The sequence below is a fragment of the Diospyros lotus genome, chromosome 6 (genome assembly GCF_014633365.1).
Source record: "Diospyros lotus cultivar Yz01 chromosome 6, ASM1463336v1, whole genome shotgun sequence".
In the NCBI taxonomy this organism is placed as follows: Eukaryota; Viridiplantae; Streptophyta; class Magnoliopsida; order Ericales; family Ebenaceae; genus Diospyros; species Diospyros lotus.
In genome coordinates this window covers 6616763-6639452 of record NC_068343.1, presented here as the reverse complement: position 1 = coordinate 6639452, position 22690 = coordinate 6616763, and the positions used below count along the sequence as shown (strand labels likewise).

The 22690-nt window shown below is 35.3% G+C and overlaps 3 protein-coding genes across 6 annotated transcripts; 2 read left to right on the top strand and 1 right to left on the bottom strand.

Annotated features, from left to right (window-relative positions):
- The first annotated feature begins 4597 nt into the window (after positions 1 to 4597).
- On the top strand, positions 4598 to 9529 carry LOC127804766 (adenylyl-sulfate kinase 3-like). 3 transcript variants are annotated; one of them, XM_052341754.1, is made up of 8 exons: positions 4598 to 4756; positions 5172 to 5375; positions 5732 to 5872; positions 7139 to 7288; positions 7395 to 7513; positions 7626 to 7710; positions 8253 to 8299; positions 9186 to 9529. In XM_052341754.1, the coding sequence occupies exons 2-8, from the start codon at positions 5267 to 5269 to the stop codon at positions 9282 to 9284; spliced, it is 750 nt and encodes a 249-aa protein (XP_052197714.1). In that variant the 5' UTR covers positions 4598 to 4756; positions 5172 to 5266; the 3' UTR covers positions 9285 to 9529. The 3 variants fall into 3 exon arrangements, with proteins under 3 accessions (XP_052197714.1, XP_052197712.1, XP_052197713.1); XM_052341752.1 differs by having other exon boundaries at positions 4603 to 5375; XM_052341753.1 differs by having other exon boundaries at positions 4603 to 5375; positions 8253 to 8409.
- A 656-nt stretch (positions 9530 to 10185) lies between these two features.
- LOC127804718 (uncharacterized) lies at positions 10186 to 15485 on the bottom strand. Of its 2 annotated transcripts, XM_052341673.1 has the most exons (6): positions 15199 to 15485; positions 13704 to 13851; positions 12783 to 12853; positions 12452 to 12668; positions 11336 to 11432; positions 10186 to 11047 (listed from the first exon to the last, which is right to left on the bottom strand). In XM_052341673.1, exons 1-5 carry the CDS (start codon positions 15421 to 15423, stop codon positions 11428 to 11430), a joined length of 666 nt encoding a protein of 221 aa, XP_052197633.1. In that variant the 5' UTR covers positions 15424 to 15485; the 3' UTR covers positions 10186 to 11047; positions 11336 to 11427. The 2 variants fall into 2 exon arrangements, with proteins under 2 accessions (XP_052197633.1, XP_052197632.1); XM_052341672.1 differs by lacking the exons at positions 10186 to 11047; positions 11336 to 11432 and having other exon boundaries at positions 11926 to 12668; positions 15199 to 15484.
- Positions 15486 to 20630: 5145 nt separating this feature from the next.
- On the top strand, positions 20631 to 22635 carry LOC127803298 (protein SHORT-ROOT-like). The gene has a single exon (XM_052339422.1). The coding sequence runs from the start codon at positions 20915 to 20917 to the stop codon at positions 22373 to 22375; it is 1461 nt and encodes a 486-aa protein (XP_052195382.1). The 5' UTR covers positions 20631 to 20914; the 3' UTR covers positions 22376 to 22635.
- Positions 22636 to 22690: the final 55 nt, after the last annotated feature.

The window sequence follows — 22690 nt, the reverse complement described above, 5'->3', positions numbered from 1 at the left end:
GGATTCCCAGAATTTGGGTTTTCCTGGGCCGAAACATTCTGGTCCATTAAAGTAGTGGCCCGCGATTAAAGGGTAATTGTTATTTAGAAATCGTAGGCAGGGGTCTGTTAATTATATAATAATCTGCTCATTAAATTGGTTTATTTTTATTTTGTAAAATTATTTTTTTTAATCTTACAGATAATGTTTGCAAATCAATTTATCTGTATTTTTTAATAAAGATTAATGAATAGAACATGCTGTATAAAGCCTTTTGTTAATTTTTTGAAGTTTATTTAAGGCTAATTAAGGGTTATTACATTGACTAATTTCATTTGTTGGGGGGGCGGGGGGGTGGATATATAGACTAGCCTAAGGAGTCAGTACGAGTTAATTTTGATATCTTTTTTTTTTCTTTTACTTCCATGTTTCTTTTAAATTCACAATTTAATTTAAACATGTTTATTTACATATATTTTAAAATTGCATGTTCTGACATATTATTATTTAATTAAAATATATTCAAAATATCTTTTGAATCGAACATCCTATCTTAATCTCAAGCCTTATATTTACTAAACACGGGATTATTTTAGATATTTAAATTTTGATTATATATTTAAATAAAAGGTATAGCTTAAAATATAAAATATACATATATATATATCTTCATTACATATAAATAAATATATAGAATATAATATAGATCAGGTTAATGAAATTAATTGATCAAAATAAGACAATATATTCTTCAAATGTTTGGTTGGAACCTAATCTAGTCGACCAGATGGTGGTAATCAATTACAACCTTTCCACATAGCCAATTTGGTCAATTAAGTGCTACATATTAATTAAAAAATATTTATTTTTTTAAAAAAAATGTACAATCAATTTACTCAACATTAGTAACGAACAGATAATGTGATTAATTTTCAAAAATTTAGGGACTAATTAGATTAATTTTAAAGTAAAGAAATATCCAGTTTAAATAGCTAAAGTTGAAAGGGTGCCATAATTTTTCATAGATTTTGCAAATCAATTGATCTATATTTTTTAATAAAAACTAGTGATTGAGTCTCTGCGGTGCAAGGGAATTTTTATTTGATTTATGCATATATATATTTATTACTTAATTTACAAGATTATATAAATAAGGATTGACACACATTTTGTAAAAATAATTAATTAATTATATAATAATATGATCAGAAATGTTAAAGTTTTCACTTATTTAGAGATGTAATTTACCAAAAAAATTAGAAAATTTTGATTCTTAAATTTTTTTTACAAAGACTCAATTCAAGTTTCAAAATTTATCAATTTAACTAAAAATATTTATTTATCATTTTTCCAATAAAAAATCCAAACATTTTTTCACAAAATTTGAAATAAACAAAACATACCAATATGATAATTAAAATTGTAAATGCAAATATTTATCATGATGATAAACATGAAATTATATCAACAAATTTAAAATATCACAAAAGCCCAGTCGGAAATTTTAAGGTGAATAAACTTTGAAACCATAACCGATAGAATATTTTTTTATATTATAATAATAAAAAATCCAATCTCACAATTTTGAGTGCAAATACGCAAATAAAAAATAAAAACTAAAACATAAAATTTAACAATGGGAAAGGAGAGTAACTAAACTACCAATAAATAAACAAATGAACCAAGTAATATTCTAATTTATCAACAAAATAAAAAACTTAAGATTAATAGCAAAAATAACCTAAACATTTTCGCCAACTTTACAATTTAATATAATCATTTCAATTTTAACACTTAAGTCCCAATTGACTTAGTTGAGTGTAATTTTATGCTACATGCAAAATCGATTTAAAGGGAGTATTTATACTAACTTAATATTATTAAATGTTATATAATATTAATATTCATGAGACTCATATGTACATATAAAGAAAAATATAAAATCTAACTTTAGGTAAAAATATAAAATCTAATTCTAGTTAACCTAAATGAGTTGGGTTTTTAAATTATGAAAATGATGAAGAGAAGTCTAGAAGAGAGAGAAAGTGACTTCAAAGACAAAGAGGAATTGAAGGGGAGTTAAAGCTTTGAAACGAAAAGAAACAGCGCCATCATGGACCACGTAGGCACAAGAAATGGAGACAACCCATTGATTGCAATTCGGTGATGAAAGAGCGACACGAATGAAGCACAGGTCCATGTCACAAGAAAAAAAGATAAGTTATCGTTCTATTTTGTGAAGGCATGAGACCAAACTTTGCTTTATTTATTCTCGATTATATTTACTAAGGGATGAAAGTAGTGGTTTTAAATAAGTTTTTTAGTTTGGGCAACAATATCAAATGAGCATTTTAGCACATTTTTTGTGATTTTAGCATCGATTGGGCTTTATGCATCGTACACCATTTAATATATCGTCAAACTTCATATACCCTTAAAAATTTAGGAATATGGTTTTTTTGTTATCCTCTAAGTAATGTGTTTAAGTTTTAAAATAATTTGTTTAACATTATGGATTGTGACTGGGGTGAAATATGCTTGTGACATTTAGTGAAATATTTAATCTTGTATGACAAAAATTGTAAGTTTTTCAATTTGACAAGTTCTATAGAGAGATAGAAGGTTTTTAATGTTATATATAAAAAGGGTTATACTACAGGGCCAGACAACCTTACAGAGAGACTTACAAAAGATGGTCGAAAAAATCAAAACACTCTCGCCCAAAATACAAATTTTCAATGAATGCCATTGCCAGCTCTCGCCTCTCTCCTCTCTCGCTTCTTCCATGGTCATTGATCGCCGACCGTCGTGCCTCGTCTTACATCACTGCACTGCCTCATCGCCTCGCCACTGGATGCAGCGACGAGGCGACGATGCTAGAGGCGAGGCGCTGCGACGAGGCTCGACAATCGGCGACCACGGGAGAAGCGAGAGGTGAGGGCTGGGCGCGCGGCCATGTAAGAAGGAGAAGAGGAGAGAGGGAAAGGCTGAGCGGAGGCAATTTCGTCTTTTTACTCATTTTCGATAATTTCGTCGGTCATCATGTTTGACTTTCCAGACTTATCCATATAAGAATAAGATGATTGAAAGGATGGAGGCCATGATTGCAAGGAAAAAAGAGATTGAGGTTGACCAAATTGAAGGATGTGATGCTAAACTTATGAAGAAAAAGTAAAAAATAAAGTAACTAGAGAAAAAAAAGAGTTGGTTGTTGGCCAAAATTCAAAAAATGCAAGTTGAGAAAGGCAATGTTATTTTTAAGGAAAGATATACATATAGAGGCTCCATTCCAATTTAAAAAATGAAAAATTTTGAAAAAAAAATGAGCTTACTAATTACTATTCTTAAAATGAAAATTCCAATAAAAATTTCATTAAAAAATTAAGAATTAATATAAAAAATAACGATAACAATTAGTTGTAAATATAATTGTAGATAATTGTCATAATGATGAAAATATTATAATTTATCAAAAAATTGATAGATCACAAGTACTTAATTTGAATTTCAAAAGTGAACAAATTGAGAACACAACCCCCTAAAAAATACAATTGAGAACATAACCAAAAGAGACTGTTTACTTTTGTTGCTGGGATTAGTTTTCTTTTCAAAATTTAAGTTAATTATAATGTTCAAATTAAAATTTAAAATTCAAAATAATTAATTTTACAATTTTTATATGTGTGTGACCTTAATAATTAATCTAACTTTGAGAATTTCTAATAGTAATTTTTTAAAACATTTATGGGATTAATCTTTTTTCAAATTTTAAATTAATTACGGTATATGAAAAATTTAAAATTCAGCTTTATTAGATTGATTGATTTCACCTTTAAAAATTAATCTGATCTTTTATTTTTTTTTTTATAAAAACATATGGATTAGTTGTTTTTTAATTTTAAATTAATTATAATACCTAAAAATTTTGAATTTATTTATTTCCATTTTGATGAAATGGGCCGTCTTAATAATTAATCCGATTCTACAGTTCTTTAAAGCCACTTTTTAAAAAACTTATGGGATTAGTTATTTATTTATTTATTTTAAATTAGTTATATTATTATCTAACAATCGTTTCGTTTCAAATTAATTAATTCTGCAATTTTGATGACGTGGGTCATGTTAATATTTAGTCCGATTTCACAATTCTTTAATGACATTTTTTCAACGAAATATGTTCCATTCAAGCAGAAAAATATACGAGATATTTTAGAAATAGTAAAAGTTTGGCAGGGTGGGTTTAAGCACCATCTTACAAACAAATTGGCTTATCTCACCGTGAGTCAGCAATCAATACACCGACTTTGGACATCCCCACCATTATTATCTCTTAATTGTCCCTAAAACATGAAATACTAAATTTCAATTTAATTGGTAATTCTAAGTTAGTTTCTTACTAAAATATTATTATGGAGGAAAAAACACACCCAACTGTTACCCAATCCATTTTAAAGAAGTAAATTTATAAATCACGAATCATCGCTTTCTCTAGTGCTTAATTATTATTTATTTATATATTTAAAAGATGCTAAGTGGGTTTAATTAATTAAATTAAATCCAATCTGTTCTGCATGTCAGATCCGCCTCAACGGGACAGAGAGGCTGGCGGGCCACGATAAATGTTGAGGCCAATCTGGTTAGTTAGTGGCCGACACCTCACCCGAACAAACTCCGTCCTCTTCATCTTCGTCTTCGTCTTCAATCTATCTCCCTTTCTCTTCCAAATACGGCTGCAGCAACCAGCAGAAGAAGCCACTAGTTCTTCGTGCTGCGCCATGTGAGCTTCTTGTTTCCGACACTCAATCTTCGGTTCTTCTTCAACCGCATTCTTGTACGTTGTTTTGTAGTTGCGTCGGTGTGTACAGATAGAAAAACCACCTGAAACGGATGTACTACTGAGATCTGAGTTGTAGTTCCCAAGAGATAATAATAATAATAATAACAATAATAATAATAAGAGTAACAAACTAACAACTATCTGGTTTTTGTGGCATCGGCCGCGTATCTCTCCCTCTCCCTCGTTCTCTCTCCCTGCTGTATGTGAATTAATCGTTTCGGAGTTCAACTCCGTCGTCAAAGTCTGTTTATGCTCAATTAGTTTCTCGTCGAGATGATTGCCTCCGGAAATCGACCGTTATTTCGTTGTTCCACGCCTGAGGTTGGCTCTGATGATGATTCTTCGCCCAAGGTAGGGTTCGTGAAGTTTGCGGTGTCTAATTTTGGCGGCAACTGTTTGGGGATCCGAAGTGTTGATTCTAGATCGAGCCTTTTCGCGCCGCTGAATACAATGGAGGGCTCTAAAACGTCGTACGTCGATGGAGAAACTGAGGTTCTCCGAGAACGACACCAGTCAGGCTGCAATCCAAGCGATAACGTGGTGATAAATGATTCTGACGGTATTCTGATTGCATGTTCTTCTAGTTTCTTTTTGCTTTTCTTGTTCTTTATTGCCAGGTCTTCTAATTTCTATTCTACAGTGAAGTTTACATAGCGTGTATACGTACAAGCATTTTATTTTTCCAGCACTTGAAGCTTTCTGAAGTGTTTTTTTGATCATATACTCTTGTTTTTTCCTTTTTGTTTTATATTCGTTTGGCTTATTTGTTGTTTCATCCTTGTAAATTTTGTTATTCTGGCCTCTTACCGAACTTTTTCATGTTTGTGCTGTACATTGTCCATATATATTCTCTCTAATGCGTGTACCAATTTATGCTCAATTTATGGTTCTGTTTTGAATTGATTGTCTTACTAGGTAAAAGCATCTGCGAGGGATCTATAATTGGGAATTCCAGTAACATTGTTTGGCATAAGTGTTCCGTTGACAAAATTGACAGGCAGGAGTTACTTAAGCAAAAAGGTTGTGTCATATGGATCACAGGTCTTAGTGGTTCAGGTTTGTGCACTTAAGTAATCTCTAATTGGGATTATCTACTTGAATTAATCACTGCTTGGGCCTTAGGATTATCTATCCAATTCGAATTTTTGCATTGCTTCCACACTTTTATGCTAACTACTGTTATATTAAAAATACTTGACTAATGATATGTGGATAAGAAGATTTGATTTATTAAATCCTCCTCCTGAATTGGCATTAACATGCAGCTAAATCATGCTTCTACTCAAAATTCAGATATTGGTTCCTTTCAAGAAGATTAAGTTTTTCAACCATTTTCCCATGTATTTCATTTTGTTTTCTTTTCATTTTCCAAAACATATGTTGCATAGTCATGATAGCTTGGAATTAGACTGGTTACCTTTTCTTAAAAATTTCCAAATATTCAGTTTACTTTCTATCACTTCACACATCTCTTCCACTTTATTTTGTTTGTCGCGGTTTAAGTGGAAAAAAAATTTGTTCATCTCAACAAAATGACATAATAATCACTTAAAACTAATGCTACTTTTCTTCTAGTGAAATAGCTTTGGCGGGAAGAGTTTTACTCATGAAAGACCTGGAAAAAGCTATAACATGGAGTAGAGTAAATTGTGAGACTAGGGAGCTTGATTATCATGCCTTGGACAGCAAAAGTGTTTTCAGTGGCATCAAGAAGTATCAGAAATGAAATATGTTTCTTTAAAAGGGAGTCAAAAACTCAGTGTGAGATCAGTTTAGGAACAAATAATCGATAGTTTGAGTTAGAAAAGGTCTGGAAAGTTAAGAAACAGCATTAATAACAAACCTGAGGATAATCTTGGAAATCTGGATCATGGGCAAAACTTTGTTGCTTTATGAATTTTCACCGATCAGAACTCCAGCTACCTAAGGCAACCCATGTTCCAAAGGACTGGAGTTACCTGTGATGAAATATGAGACTGAACAATAATACAGTAGACCTGAATGTACATTAAACATAATATAAAAGATGGTTAGAGTTCATGCATCCAAGTCCTCCAAGTTGCGGACTTGGATGCATGAACTCTTAACCATTGGGACTTTTGCAGAACTGTGATTTACTGATACATAACAAAATACAAGTACATTCTTCTAACAACTACACTCCATGGTTTTGTGAAGAGAAGTTATTTAATTTTCTCTCTTATGAAATTTGTCAGTATTATTTCCTACACTAGAATGCCTCTCCATTACTCTCTTTTTTCAAATAATCTCCCCCCCCCCCCCCCCCCCCCCCATTTTAAAGAGCTTAAATTTGAACTTTAGGAAAGAGCACTTTGGCATGTGCTTTAAGTCGAGGCTTGCACTCCAGAGGGAAGCTGAGCTACATCCTTGATGGTGATAATGTTCGTCATGGTCTAAACAGCGATCTTAGTTTCAAAGCAGAGGATAGGGCTGAAAACATTCGAAGAATTGGTGGGTTTTAAACAAATGTTAATTATTTTGATTAGACTTCATTGTTTAAACTAGTACACTTATTATTGTTTAAAAATTCTCAAATTCCATGTATCTATGGTTTCAGGAGAGGTAGCGAAGCTTTTTGCAGATGCTGGAGTAATTTGCATCGCTAGTTTAATATCTCCCTACAGGAAGGACCGAGATGCTTGCCGTGTGCTACTGCCAGAAGGAGAATTCATTGAAGTTTGTGCTTTGGATGATTAAATTGTTTTGATGATTATTGCCAAGGAGAAAAATGATCTTTGGCACAAGGAAGGCTCTTCATTGAATAACTGATAACATAAATAACTCACAGGTATTTATGGATGTGCCTCTTCAAGTATGTGAAGAAAGGGACCCTAAGGGGTTGTACAAGCTTGCCCGGGCTGGGAAAATCAAAGGTATGTTCTCACAGTTCATTGAATATAAATTCTGAAATCTGAATGATTGGTTTTTTCCTTTTGCCTTTTTCTCTTGATTTGGTGTGTCACCAAATCTAACGTTGAGGAGCATGATAAATTAATAGCATATCAGTTAAAGGGCTTTGGGGTTGTTCCACTATCCCTCAAAGCTAACACCTCCTTAGGTAGCACAGAGACTTTCTTGTACTAGGAAAACAGAGGGAGAGTTGTGGTGAGGTGGGACATTACTCAAAAATATTCTAGGAAATCATTTAGCCTTAGCTCGTTGGCTTTGCTGTCTGAAAGAAATGTAAGAGGGTATGTAATCATTCTGAGCCCTTTGATTGCTTAAATTCTTTTAAAACCCCTAAAACTTCTACTATCACGAATTTTTATGATGCCTAAGATAACACTAAAGTCTCCCTTTTTCTCCAATCCTCCCTCCCCCCAAAAAAGGGCATTCCTATTTTTCTTCTCTTTGTCTTCCCATCTGCGTTCTAGCTTTCAGTTTAAACTCATTTCTTTGTCCTGGTATCTTGCAGGTTTTACTGGGATTGATGATCCATATGAGCCCCCATTGAATTCTGAGGTACATATGCCTTTTTGTGGAAAAAGAATGTGTCCAAACTCATTCAAACAGCTCAGAGTAGATTTGGTTACTCTAAATACAAACTGAAAGAAGAAAAATGAAAGCTGATGGTATGCTCTATGAACGCTTGTTCATGGTCATAGCAGTGTACAAATATGTGTTAATAGATGTGTTCCATTCTTTGGTTGTAATTGCTGAAATGAAGGCTCTATTTGTTTGTATGCAAAATATTTTTAAAAAAACATTTTACCTATTTTCTTTTGTTTGGTTGAAAAAAGTTAATTGTAAAATATTTTCATCCAAATATCAAAATGACTTTACAATTTACAGATCAAAACTCTATAAATCATTTTTTGTTTTAGTGAGGCCAATTCTTGTCCCGAGCAAAACAAGACTTCTGAAATGTTTGAAATGGTCGTTCTCTCGTGCTCTCGTTATATCTGTTAGTTGAATTCTTTTATTTATTTTTGTAATAAACAACATTTTCATTATCCTAACTAAATACCAGATATTGATTTTAAATATTTTCCAAGATAAAGTATTTTACTATGTAATAGCCAAGGATAAGGATAATGATTACTATGTAATATTTTACTATGGTAAATGTCCTTTTATCCCCATATTTGAATCCAAAAGAGCTTCTTTTATCCCCAAATTTTTAAGTAATCTTTATCCTTGACTATTACTATGAAACAAATGGAGTCAAAATTAAGGGGAGAGTTCCTGGTACTGTTTGGCAGCTTTCAGGCTTCGATCATCTGGTCAGAAGAAGCTTGGAACCTTCTTCAAATTAGGGTTTCTCTTGCATCATTGTAGGGAAAAACATCATATATCACATGCGGGTTTCACTTGTTTTTCTATCGATCTAAAAAAATGTCATTTGCAGATAGTGTTGGAACAGAAAGGAGAGATCTGTGCTTCCCCAAGTGATTTGGCTGAGACAGTGCTAGCTTACTTGGAGGAAAAAGGGTATCTCCATGCCTAATTTACAAACAATGCTCTCTTAGTTCTTGCCCGTGGAACTTGCCCGCCTATCCAATAAAATGCTGCAGAATTGCGCGGTTGGCTTAAATAGCCACAGAAGGAAACTACTTGTTTCCTTTTTCCTGTTTTTATTTGATTATTATGTGTGATATCAGCCGTTTGACAAATAGTTTGGTTAGTTAATCTCATATTTGTTGTGTATTTAATATTTATCCATTAAATATTGAAATTTGTGTTGCGATTTAACCAATGGGCTTAACTGTGCGGAATAAAAGCTTGAAGAGAAATAAAACTTTGTTGAATAAAAGTTTTTACACTTGACATTGTTCTTCCGGCCCCGGAATTTGAATATGATGCAGCAATCTGGTCTTAAAGAGGGATGGCTCGACGCCACTGTAGCCCACTTCTTTTGCCGGAACCGGAACCAAAAATTTGTATGAAAGTTTCTCTCTCTTTTTTTTTTCTCTTCCCTCTTTTCTTTGCTTTCCATAGACCCTTAAAACGTTGCGGATGATAGTTTGCACTGAGGAATACAATGAAATATCTGAATCTGAAAAACAGGATTCAAATTGACATGCATATTTTCAAGCATCAACGGTTCAAACTTCTAGTTAATAATTTTTCTATTCTGAATTGCAAGTGCAATTTTGGACTTTTTGCTATTAACTTCAATTAAATTGTACGCTCTATTAAATTAAAGAGTACGCTAATATATATAAATTTATAACTTAGTATAATAAAGCTGACTCCATTAAACTAAGAATGCAACGATATTTGTAAGTTCACAATGTACGATAAGATGAAAACTAAATGTACAATAAAGCGCACACCACCAGGTGAGTTATACCTGCTCGGTATTATAGAAATTCATGAACCAATAGGATGAAAAAATAAGCAAGTACCATCCCTTATCCGGTTTACATCACAAGCGAATCCTACATGGATTCAACTAAAAACATTTTTGTATATATAAATAAAATCACGACTTTTATATATTTTTTTCCCTGATGCTTTGCCCACTAGCCAAAAATGCTGCTTCTGCGTATCGCAAACTATTTTTCTATTACAATTAAAATGTAACAAAAACAAAAGTAGGAAAACACCAAAAGCAAAAGCAGAAATTTGCTTTTGGTTCTATAGACAACTTCATTGCTGGAAGAAAGAGTAACACAAACAAGTATTATTCATCACAGAAATTTGCTCTTTTTACTACAATCGAGCCAAATTGCTTAGTAGCCAACCGTGAGAAGCAGGAGATGCACTACAAATATGTAAATCCCAGTAAATCTACAGGTGCAGATCCCATAGCATCGTTATACCTAGACGGCTGGACCAAACTCACTTACTCCCAAAGACTTTTTGAGGACCCAATAACCAAATTCAAGGACAAACACCAACCAACTCTTTCAAATCCCAAAACTAGCGTCTCATTGCTGAGAGAAACGGAACACAATGAAAAAAATACTCTCACTATGAGCTATCACATATTTCCAATCCCAAAACCAGGCTCTAGTTGCTCATACAAAGAGATACAGAAAATATTACTTCACGGTTCACCGCAACTCTTATGAGACAATGACCAAAAGTCCCTGACAAGACTTAAGTCTGGTAAATAATTGCAGCAAGGCAAGGATCAAGGAAGTTTCAAAACAGTCACTTAGTATTAATCATGAAGTTATAACTTGAGTATTCAACAAGAAACACAGTCGCATGCTTTCAAACTGTTTCCATCCTTATTTGTCCATAACCATTAAGGAGCAGCACCTGCAGCCAACAAACAAGTTGAGGAAGAGAAGCTTCAGCAGCCTAATGCTTCGCAACTTAAAGATTCATGAAGTACCAAAATTTTAATTAACTGTATTGGCATCCCTCACCTTAAAGTTGGAGATAGAAACATGATGAAAAATACTATAAATATAGCACTTAAACCAGCAAGAATAACATTTTCCAATTCAAAACTGAAAAATAATAATGATATCTGATCCATCCACTCTAATGGATACGCACCCAGTGCCAGCACATTGTATGATGAATATAGATTGCCACACATACCTGGAGTTATATGTCATCCAGCTCTTCAATATCTTGATAAATTTAGCCTTCCAGCTTAGGAGAGAGATGGGAACCAGCATGCAGATCATTAGCTACCCTATTTCAACCATGAGAAAAAGTGTCTTAGTTGCTAGATAGTATTGAAAATTCAGTTATTTATTCTTATTACATTACAGTCACATTTATCAATCATATAATTAATATCATTAAGGTTGCAGATTAAGCCATTATTGATAAATATTCCATATTATGAGAAATCAAAATTTCATGGCTTAATATGAGATGAATAATTACCCAACTCTTAACTGCTAAACTATTTTTTTTTTCTTCAAGCATGCCAATATGTAAAGGACATGATGCAACTCTTAGGAAATAACATGACTGTCACTGGGCCAGACTAATAATACCCGGGTGCAGATGCTGCATCATGGTCACTGTGCATTAGTGCTCAAGATCACACAATATATCTTACCCTAATTTAGAATGAATATATACATGATTAAGGGAATTAACAAGAAATCTAAAAGTAAAATTCTAGGATGTTGAAATGAAAAGCATAAAAGGCATATATTTGAAATTAATATTAAAACAAAATTAAAAAGTCACCAACTTGTTCTCATTCTAAGAACTATTTGAATTATCCTTTTAAATATGTGAATATATAAACAACTTCAAATTGAATTGCAACCCCAAATAGCTCCCTAACTAAGACTTGGCCCTCATATTGTGCATGGAAAAAAATGTCGTAGTGCATACCTGTGCCATGTCATGAACCAAGTAGCATTCTTCCAGACCAATTCAGGAGTCTAGTCTTCTAGTATTTATTAAGCATGCACTTCTAGGACTATCAATTGTGACTCTAGTCATGATGAGATGGGAACTATATTTTAACTATTATTATAGTAAATCTTGTCTTTTTGTTGTAGTAGTAAAAACTCTTGAACTCCCCACTTCTTTAGATGGTAGTTCAGCAGATTCAGCACTTCAATCACCTTGCCAGAATGCTTTGGATGAAGCACATCAACTTCCCAGAGATACAATCTATGAACCTGGAAAGGATTATTGAACAGAAACAACCACAGGCACATTAAATTCCAGCCAAGATAAGTTAACAACCTTGAAATTTCACCCGCATATGTCTTGCAACTGAAGGTAGCCATCTCTCTCCCCTAACTTTTTTCAGTTCTGCTATTCTTTCTTCTTCTCTCTTTGCAGCAGCTTTTGCTGCTGCATATTTAGCTTCTAGTTTTGCTAATGATTTATCGTGTGCATCTTTTGCTGCAGCTATTATATCCACCCCATCAACAGCAACAGACTGGAGTTGCCGTCTAAACTGCAAGACATTGTTGTATGATCAGGCAAGATCAAGTACTTTCTGTAATTAGACAAATTGGAAAGTCTGCTTTGAGGAATCAAGAAAACATAGACGAGAACTGAGAAGACAAACCTTCTTTGAGTTTTCATCAATCTCTTTACCAGGAAGGATTCTTGGTTTTTTTGTTGGTCCCTGAAGTTCATCTGTATTCATGCATATCACTTTTACTCCTTAAACAGAACTAGAAAATAGAGAATATAAAATTTCAGACTAAGAAGGTGCTTCATTCTCTGGTTTTGCTGGTCGAAGGGGGTTTATAAACTCCCTAACAGCTTAAAATTTTTGTCTTATCTGCTTGGCTAACTTGGAAGAGTTTATAAGCTACCCAACTGATAAGACCTTCCAACAGCTTTTTTCAAAAGCTAGTACCCTCTAGCTTTTTTTTGGATAGCTTATAAGCTGTCTCAAAAAAAGCTATAGTTGACAAAGTAAAGACCAAAATGCCTCCTTAAAATTTAAATTCACAACATAAAGCTATAGAGCTTATAAGCTCCTATAATTTAAGCAAAGCCAAACACCATCTAAGTCAATGCCTAATGTCGACTACTTTATTTTTATGCTTCTTCAAATGCTGTCTAGCATATTTGCAGTTAACTAGCAAAAACCGAATGCTGTTTAGCAGGATTAGAACAACATCTACTAGTGATTGTAAACTTTCAACTACCAGTTATTTCCAGTCAATACACAGTTAACAGAGATGTGTCCAGACCATATCAGAAGAGAACAGTCATTTTTGGACCATTATGCTGTTTGTGATTGCCGCTAGCTGCTACTGAACCATTTCATGTAGTGAAGAGAGCTGTGCTTGAGCTCACTACACCTTAGTTTGCAACAGAAACATGTGTTCAGTAGCTCCTTTATTACAGAAAGTAGTTTTAGAAGATACACAATCTCTTTCTTAAGAAAAAGTGAATGAGTGACAAAATAGCCTAGCTCCAGGTTGAGCTGATGTTATTATAATGTAAAACTGGCAGAAATGGTAAGATAAGTTACCTATGTGATCAAATACTATCCCAGGGGGAGCATGTTCAAAGAGTCGAACTCCACCTTCATTAGTTGTGGGTTCATCATCCAGCATCTCAGCAGGATTTCTCACTATTTCTAACGTCTTCTCAATGATGTCAACCAGAAGGTTTTGTGCCTATCATGTAATCCATCACAGACAATTTTCATAGAAATTAAGAAAATTCTACGTGCAAGATTAATAGCAATGACATCTTGTGGGGATTGTGTGTTCTTGTAGAGACACCTAAGTTGCTATATTTTTTGTTCGTACCATTTTCTTAAGCTTTGTGCACAAGCTTTCAGATTATAATAAGTTCTGCATAATGTAATATTATTTAAATCAGATTAATCAATTAATATAAGAAACATCTAATATTGCATTAATAACGTGAAATGCTCAAGTAGCCTGATTTTAAATTTTTTCCCAGCAATATGCAAGTCATTCCTCCTTAAGGACTGATCCATTCAATCCCCTTGCTATAACTACACCCAATAGTTAGAATTCTATAACCTTTTTGTTGACAAAACAGTCCACCTTCACCATGCATAACCAAAATTAACAACAGGGCAAAAATGTAAATGGCAAGTTGTCAAAAGAAAACCCACATAGGACTCAGGAAACAAGGGCAACCACACTGCCATGAGATTCATAAATGCAACCCGCCCTCCCTGGTAAAAAATATTTACTTACATAGCTAGTGGGAACTGTAATTCTCTCAACACCGTTAAGTGTTGGCAGTGTTCCTCCCATTTACAACCGGTCCAAAGCCCCAGTAAAGGAGGGTTGCCTTGGATAGCCCACAATCAGTGTAAAACTTGTCAGATCAAACAAGAACCTAATACAATTAAGGCTAGATATGATGATGATGATGATGATACACCATAAATAAATGCATGCATAAGCACTAAAACCACTCAATTCTCACGCATTCATTCTTCTATACTTTTTATAATTAGTAAAAATTTCAAATATTATACAACGAACATGTTTGGACTGAACTGTAAAGAACTAAAAAGACTCAAAAAAATTTGAAGTCACGATTTGGGACCATAAATTCTAAAGCTACTTTGACAATTTGTCAGAACAATTTGCCTCCATAACTCAATAGTTTGTTTTGCAATTATGAAGACAGGGACTCTTAACAATACAGCTTAAGACAAAAGACAGGAGTGCAGAATGAAGTGCAAAGCGGCAGCATAATCAAAATAGAATGCTCTAAAACATCATTATCGTGGGACGCCTATAGAGACATTCAGCTTATGTACAAACTAGGTGTCGAACGAATAGGTATATCGTCCCAAGTTTTCAGTATATGCTGCATCAATAAATATTTGTAGAATCAATAGGCAGAATGAAAGTAAAACTAAAGAGGATTTAACTTATGTTCCATTTCAATATAGAAGATTGAATCAACATCCTGCAAAAACATAGGAGCAAAAAGAAGAGAACATTGAATCCTTAGCAAGGAGGCCTGAGAACGACCTTAATCTGGTAATGCTTGATGTTTTGAGAATTGTGGTTAGTTAATTCATCTTCTTCGTCGTGTCGCATCGTGCGGCCTGTGGATTTCGTTGTCGAACCGTTAGATGTAGAGGCTAGAGCAGTGATGACGCTGGCGACAGAATCGATTGCGGCTCTCCAGTTCGCGTCTCCGTCTTCTTCCCCGCTGCTGCCGCCCCCGCCGCTATTTTTTCGATTAACAACCATTCTTCTCCGACGCCCGAACAGAGTGACCCTCGGTGCCAAAACCCTGATAGGGTCCTGGGGATCTGAGAGAATTGGTAGGCCTTCTCGGGCTGGGCTTCCCAACGGATCAGGCCCAAATAAAACTCAAATGCAGCCCAACTCTCAAGTCTCAACATACTGTAGAGTTTATACTCCAATTTATAAAAACAAGGTAATTAATATAATTAGTGTTAATAATATATTTAACATATTTGTTCATCTTGAATTTGTAAATGAATATGATTTTCATTTACTTTTCATGTCGCCTGTGCAGAAATAAAAATATAATTTGAAATATTCTAATAACAAAATAAAAATTTATTAATTACAAATTATTTGAAAAATCTGTAATAAAAAAATAAATAAAAATACATATTAATTAATTCAATAGATCTTTTAGGCCGAAGTGTGTATTGCCTCATAGTCACTCAAAAGTACTTAATTAATTCTTGTTAGTGTTTTAGTATGAAAAAGTATTCACTTAATGTTTGTCTTCGGTTGGTCAGATATATATCTCTGCCTTGATGTGTGGATATAACCATGGTCTAATTGGCAACTTGATAGACATGTCACGTCCACATTTTACAAAATTTGTGAACTTAATTCCCAACTTTCTGCCTGAGTGCTGCCAAAGCATGCACTGATCAGTCTTCTTTCTAGAGTAAAAACTAATTTAAGAGTTTGCATCCACTGGAAACCTTTAACTGCTGTTCTTCAAGTTCAGGAGGATTATTAAGGAAATCTTAGCGGGAATGTTATTATTTCTTAATTAAGAATTGTTAAAGGATAGAATTATTATGTTATTTGTGTCGATTGACATAATAATTGCCCTATACGAGCAATTTGAGAGAGGAGGCATAGGCCCTATGGGGGTGGTGGCCTCCCTACTACCCCGCATCGGACAACATCCTGTTGAAAGGATATTTTTTCCTGGATTGGCAGGCCAGTATATTTAGTTTGCAACGTCTTCCCAATCTGTACAAGAAGCAGATAAGATGGGCTTATTGTTTTCTCCACAGTACTACAAGGTAGTCTAGTCTTGATTCCTCAAACCATGGCAAAATTATGTCCCTTTGGTAATTACGTGCCAGCAACTTGGGAAAAATTATTTATATATTGATTCTTTGCTTGTGGGGGATAAAATGACTTATCCGAACAACGGGGAGTTGGATACTTAACAATTAGCATAAAAATTATTTGATCTTATATATTTATGAATTTTAGACAAAAGAATGAAAAATTCAAATTCAAATAGTAGACTTTATTTGGTGGGATTAAGAGTAACAAACAGTTGATATTGTTAATTTGTTACTTGATGATCCGAGTGTACGTACGTAGGCGTAGGAGGAGAGTATTATTAAGATTTGGAATTTACTCCTTTGGAGCATTTATTTGGAAGGAAGGGGAGACAGTTCGGCAGCTGTTGACTCCGGGATGAAATCCAGAAAACGAAGTAGACTTTGGACTGACTGACTCGTTCTCTTCCTAGCTAGTTTGAATTGGCAAATGCTTACTTGGTCTGTCGTCGAGGGACACGGTCGGTTACTTCATTCATATAATGACACATTCTTTATAGAATTCTTTCCTTAGAGACAGACGTCAACATCTATCCTCCATTATATGAGTTTCCAAGTTTTGTTACTGTTATCTGAATGGTGCAAATTGAATTCTGCAAATTGTGATTGGTACACGAGTTTAGGTTCAAAGTAACCCTAAATACTAGCATTTGAATGATCCTGTCCACCTGTCATCTCGGGTGAGTCAATGCTAGCTTTTGAATCTTTTTGAGTCTCACCTAGATAACGTATCGCGGATGTCTCGTCATAGTATTATTTTTTGTGACGATGAGTTTAATTCAAATTTGATTCACTGACGACTGTGTTAGAAAAGGATTCAAATCTGGGTACCCCAACTAGGCCACCTCTCCCAGCTAACCGTCAAGACAACCCATGAGCCATCTTTTTAGGTCTCACTTACTTCCATTTATAATGGTTTTGATTCAATTCCAACTTTAATTAATTATCTTTAATGTGATAAATATATATTGTGAACATTGAACCTAAACTACATGAATTAATTGGGTTTTCAACTCAATTTTTATCATGGAAATGACTGGATTCTACTTGATCTAGTATTCAAAAATCAATTAATTGAAATTTATTAAATTTACATCCGAGCAAAAAGTTAGCTTGACCACCCCTTTTTACGTTAATCTAACTTAAAGAAAAATAAAAATAAAAATACCCACCATGTTTGAAGACCCAACAACTAGCTAGCAATGTCTTTGCAATTGATTGAATCCGAATTTATATATTGTCCTTTTCCTTGGTTTTTTTTTTTTTCTTATTTAAAAAGTACCCACCATATTTGAAAACACAAGAAGTCAACAACTAGTGATGTCCTTTCCATCTAATCCATTCTTAAGTCCTAATTATTTATCCTCCTCAAAATACATATCATATTTGAGAACACGAAGACTAGCGATCTGTTTCACAAATTCAATCCCAATTTTTTTAGTTAGGGTAGTGACATCTTGGCTGTAATTTATTTTAATTAGTGTAACCTAACAAATTAAGTAAAAATAATGTAGGACCAACCAATCCATGGACATGCCCCAATTCTCAAGTCTCGTTAATCATGCCTCATGGGTTGGAGCTATTTCAATATGAATAATTAAACATTGTTTAACTACTTAAGCAAAAGGGTATTAAAAATGATTAAATTAACATTAATTGTTTACGAGTGGAATTGGACCCTTTCCTTGGAATGTTTCCAGGGAATTCTTTGGGAACCGAGTGACCATTCTGTCGTCCTCCTTGGGTTGGGAGCAAGACCAATGCCTTCATTTCAATTATGGATGCCTCCAAAACAGAACTACTACTTGGAAAACCCAATTCCCATTAAAGAGACAAAGGAGTCCAAAGTGGGAATTTTCCCCAATGATTGACGATGGAGAAAACCTAAAGCAACAAAACAACTTGACTATGCTTCCTTCGTGAACCTGCTTTAATTAATTGTCCCATGTAGAAACAGGTAAGAGTACTTCACATAAAACGTAAAGGAAATAAAATAATAAATTACACTTACTCCTCCCATAATTTGAATATATAATTTATCTTAAATAAAACATAAAAAAGTGAACTTAAAAATAAGAATATAACTTAGGTCAGGTGTGGTGGACAATCGCTGTAGTTAACTTATCCTTACTTTTTTTAATGAAATGAAAATTTTGGTTCAAATGTTACAAAGTGTGTCAATTCCAAATTAAAAAAAAAAAGACTAGTGGTATCCTTTTTTACCCTAGCCGCCTGGTTAATTTTTTATTATTATTTTACCACAACGCATGTGGATGTCACATCATATAAATGATCTTATTAAATAATAGTTATAGTTATGAAAATTATTAAAACATAATTTGAGGATGAAAGTTTGTAATTGTTACTTTTGTGGGGATGTATTGATAAATTTATTAGTCACGCGAACAAACCTAATTAAACAACTCACATTATGTTCCAAATAAAGCAAATTAATTAATTTGGTACGTAGCTAATGGAATTTTGTAGAGGAAATCTTTTTGGTTTTTTCATAGCTAATCTATTGGGTTGGATGGTAGGATTAGGGTTGAGGGTTGAGACATGCTGCCATAAGAGGTGCCATGAAAACAGACCACCTTCAAAGAAGTGGCCTGTGCATGTGCCCTAGTTGGAGCCAAATTGTGTTGGGAAACTGTAGTATTTCCTACTTGCATATAATATAAAAGGCGAGGAGGATGCTCTAGATTTTGGAGAAAGTTACACTGTGAGATTATTATAGTATAGGAATATTATTATCATTAGTATTATTACTATTATTATAAGCAAAGCAATAATACATGTATGGGTTTTTGCAGCAGCACAGGAAAGGACAAAAGTGGGAATTTCTGTCAGAGTTTTGAGAGGAATAAGGAAGCATGCAAGGAAAAGGAAAAGGAAAATGTGTGAAGTGAATAGATAGCTAGTGCAATTTTGTTCACTCTGAGGTGATATTATTTTGGTGGTAAAAATGTCATTTTGATCATTTTCTCTATTCATTATTTCGTTTCTCTCTCATTTCTCCTTCTTTTTTCCATCAACACGTCGGTCGCCACACCCTCCTTTTCTATCTTCTTTCTCCTGTTGCCAACCCGTTGTATCGCTGTTGCTACCTCGCTGACTTGCTACATCACCTTGCTGCCTCACCTTCTCTTTCCCACCACCCCATTTCTCTCTTCTCTTTCTATTTCCTCCCATCATTGTCAATTCACTACCTCGTCGACCCATCATCGTCCCGCCTCGTTGCCTAGTCATTGCCCTCTTGTTGATCCGTTGCCTTGTCACTGTGTAGTGATGATGCAATGGGTTGGCGACAAGAAGAAAAAAGAGAGAAAAGAAAGAAATAAGATAGTGGATAAGGAGAAAAATTAAACTGACATTTTTGTCCTTACGGTAAAATCACTTCAGAGTGCACAAAATTGCACTCATAGCTAGCTAGGTTGTCTTGGCAGGACATATATAGTTGGAAGACGATGCAAAAATTAGAATTTTTATATATGCAATTAATATGTCTTGTGTTTATTTATTTATATATATATATATATTTTATATTTTCTACAATCACATTCCAGTTTATTATCTTTTCTAGTTAAGATCTTGACAAAATGGCATCGATCCTTGCAAAATATTTTGTACAGTGGTGTTATTATAATTGAAATTTGCATTTCTATATAAAATTAGTAACCAGCTGTCTGTTATTTTTGAAAAATATATATATATATATCATTATATATCCTAAAGTTATGAATATCAAATTCTATGATGACTGTGATCCACGCCGGCCGGCTGCTTTTCTGGTGTCTCCTCTCTCGCTCGGCTCTCCCCAAAGCCCCATCCTCACGCCTTTTCCCCACTCATAAACAACCGGCCAACATCCATGGCATCATCATCATCATTCATATATATATATATATATATCATTCCCCATTCATATTTTAAACAGTACCTAAAACCTTTGAGCTTTCTCATCTTTAATTAGTGTACATGCTTCAAGTAAATATAGATACCTATTATGTGAAAATCGAGTTTTCAAGTTTAAAAAGGCGCCGCTTTTAAAGAAGATAAAGAAATTAAATCTCTCCACCACTACTGCTCTCATCGGTTACCCCAAAAGCGAAGCTAAATTTTACTCTCTCTCTCTCTCTCTCTCTCTCTGTATATATATATATATATATAAACTTGTCTCTGAATATGTTTGAGAAGGCCAGCAAGCAGCAAAAGTCCAACTTGGAGATCCTCCTTTGATCATTCTCTCTCTAACCCAATTTACTGTTAAAACGTATCCATGCATCTCTTGCATCCAACAACCTAAGAGATTCATACAGGCCCCCCCGCGCGCTCCACCCACCTTTAAAAAAAAAAAAAAAAAATTCAGTTTCTTTTGTATGTGGGTCTGAGGTTAAATGGATGCTTTGTTTAAACTAGCCAGTCTCCAATCCGATCAGTATTCCTTCAACTCCACCATAACTTCAACCAGTTCTAGATTCTCTAGTTTTCCCTATCAAGAGAATCACGAAGAATGCTTCAACCCTTTCATGGATGAAGAAGACATCTCCTCTTCATCGTCCAAGCACTATTACCCTTACTACCCGCCGCCGCCGCCTTCCACCACCGTTACCTTAACCAACCCGACCCATGGATTTCAGTCCGCTGAATGCTCTTCCTCGCCGGCCGCTCGAGACCTGAGCTTCGAGTTCGCTTCTTCCTTCTCCGGCAAGTGGGCCTCCGATATCCTTCTTGAGGCCGCCCGAGCCATCGCCGACAAGAACAGCGCTCGCGTCCAGCAGCTCATGTGGATGCTCAACGAGCTCGGCTCGCCTTATGGCGACATCGATCAGAAGCTAGCTTCTTATTTCCTTCAGGCGTTGTTCAGCCGCATGACGGATTCAGGGGAGAGGTGTTACCGGACTTTGATGTCGGCGACGGAGAAGAATTGTTCTTTCGAGTCCACGAGAAAAATGGTGTTGAAATTTCAAGAAGTGAGCCCTTGGACCACGTTTGGCCATGTTGCTTGTAATGGTGCAATCATGGAGGCTTTCGAAGGTGAAAGCAAGCTGCATATAGTTGATATTAGCAACACTTACTGCACGCAATGGCCGACTTTGCTTGAAGCGCTGGCGACTCGGACCGACGAGACACCGCACCTCCGCCTGACCACGGTGGTGGCCACCAAGGACAGCGGGGCGCCGGCGGTGCAGAAGGTGATGAAGGAGATCGGGAGTAGAATGGAGAAGTTCGCGAGGCTAATGGGCGTGCCCTTTAAATTCAACATTCTACACCATACTGGTGATCTATCGGAGTTAAATTTAGCCGAACTGGACATCAAAGACGACGAAGCGCTCGCCATCAACTGCGTGGGCGCTTTGCACGCAGTCACGGCGGTCGGCGACCGCCGGGACGTCCTGATGTCGATGTTCAGGAGCTTGCAACCGAGGGTCGTGACTGTCGTCGAGGAAGAAGCCGATCTCGATGTTGGTCCCGATGGGCTTGAGTTCGTTAAGGGTTTCCAAGAATGTTTGAGGTGGTTTAGGGTTTACTTCGAGTCCCTGGAGGAAAGCTTCCCGAAGACAAGCAACGAGCGGTTGATGCTGGAGAGGGCCGCCGGACGGACGTTGATGGACCTGGTGGCGTGCCCGCCCTCGGAGTCAACGGAGCGGCGGGAATCGGCAGCTCGCTGGTCACGGCGGCTGCATGGAGCTGGGTTTAGCCACGTTTCATTAAGTGACGAAGTGTGCGATGACGTACGCGCCCTCTTGCGGCGGTACAGGGAGGGTTGGTCGATGATACAGTCGCCGGAAGCCGCGGGAATATTCTTGTCGTGGAAGGAACAGCCGGTGGTGTGGGCCGGAGCCTGGAAGCCGTGAAATGGTGGGCGGTGGGTGGCACGTGTTTGGCAGGCTCATGGCGTGAGGTGTAGTTTGTGGGTTCGCAGGATTAAAGTTGAAATTAAAGAGCAAGAGGACTTAGCCTTTTCAATTGTATTGAATTGACTGAATTATAGGAAGTGACCACATTAATATATCTCCATTTATTTTTATTATTATTATTATTGTTGTGAAAAAGACCATCCTTTTGGGTCTTGAATTTTTCCAAAAATATTAATGGGTTCAAGTCTCTTCTGTGGTATATATATATATATATGTCCCACTTCGGTATGATTTATCTTTATATGCATGCAT

Bases quoted from the DNA above. Each gene is read 5' to 3' on its own strand.
- LOC127804718 (XM_052341672.1), bottom strand. From the start codon at position 15,423: ATGGTTGTTAATCGAAAAAATAGCGGCGGGGGCGGCAGCAGCGGGGAA. The intron at 13,852-15,198 runs GTCGTTCTCAGG...ATTACATGATAG, and splicing joins TCAAGCATTACCAGATTAAG to GCACAAAACCTTCTGGTTGA. The intron at 12,854-13,703 runs GTAACTTATCTT...GCATGAATACAG, and splicing joins GATAGTATTTGATCACATAG to ATGAACTTCAGGGACCAACA.
- LOC127804766 (XM_052341752.1), top strand. From the start codon at position 5,090: ATGATTGCCTCCGGAAATCGACCGTTATTTCGTTGTTCCACGCCTGAG. The intron at 7,514-7,625 runs GTTTGTGCTTTG...AATAACTCACAG, and splicing joins CAGAAGGAGAATTCATTGAA to GTATTTATGGATGTGCCTCT. The intron at 7,711-8,252 runs GTATGTTCTCAC...GGTATCTTGCAG, and splicing joins CCGGGCTGGGAAAATCAAAG to GTTTTACTGGGATTGATGAT.
- LOC127803298 (XM_052339422.1), top strand. From the start codon at position 20,915: ATGGATGCTTTGTTTAAACTAGCCAGTCTCCAATCCGATCAGTATTCC.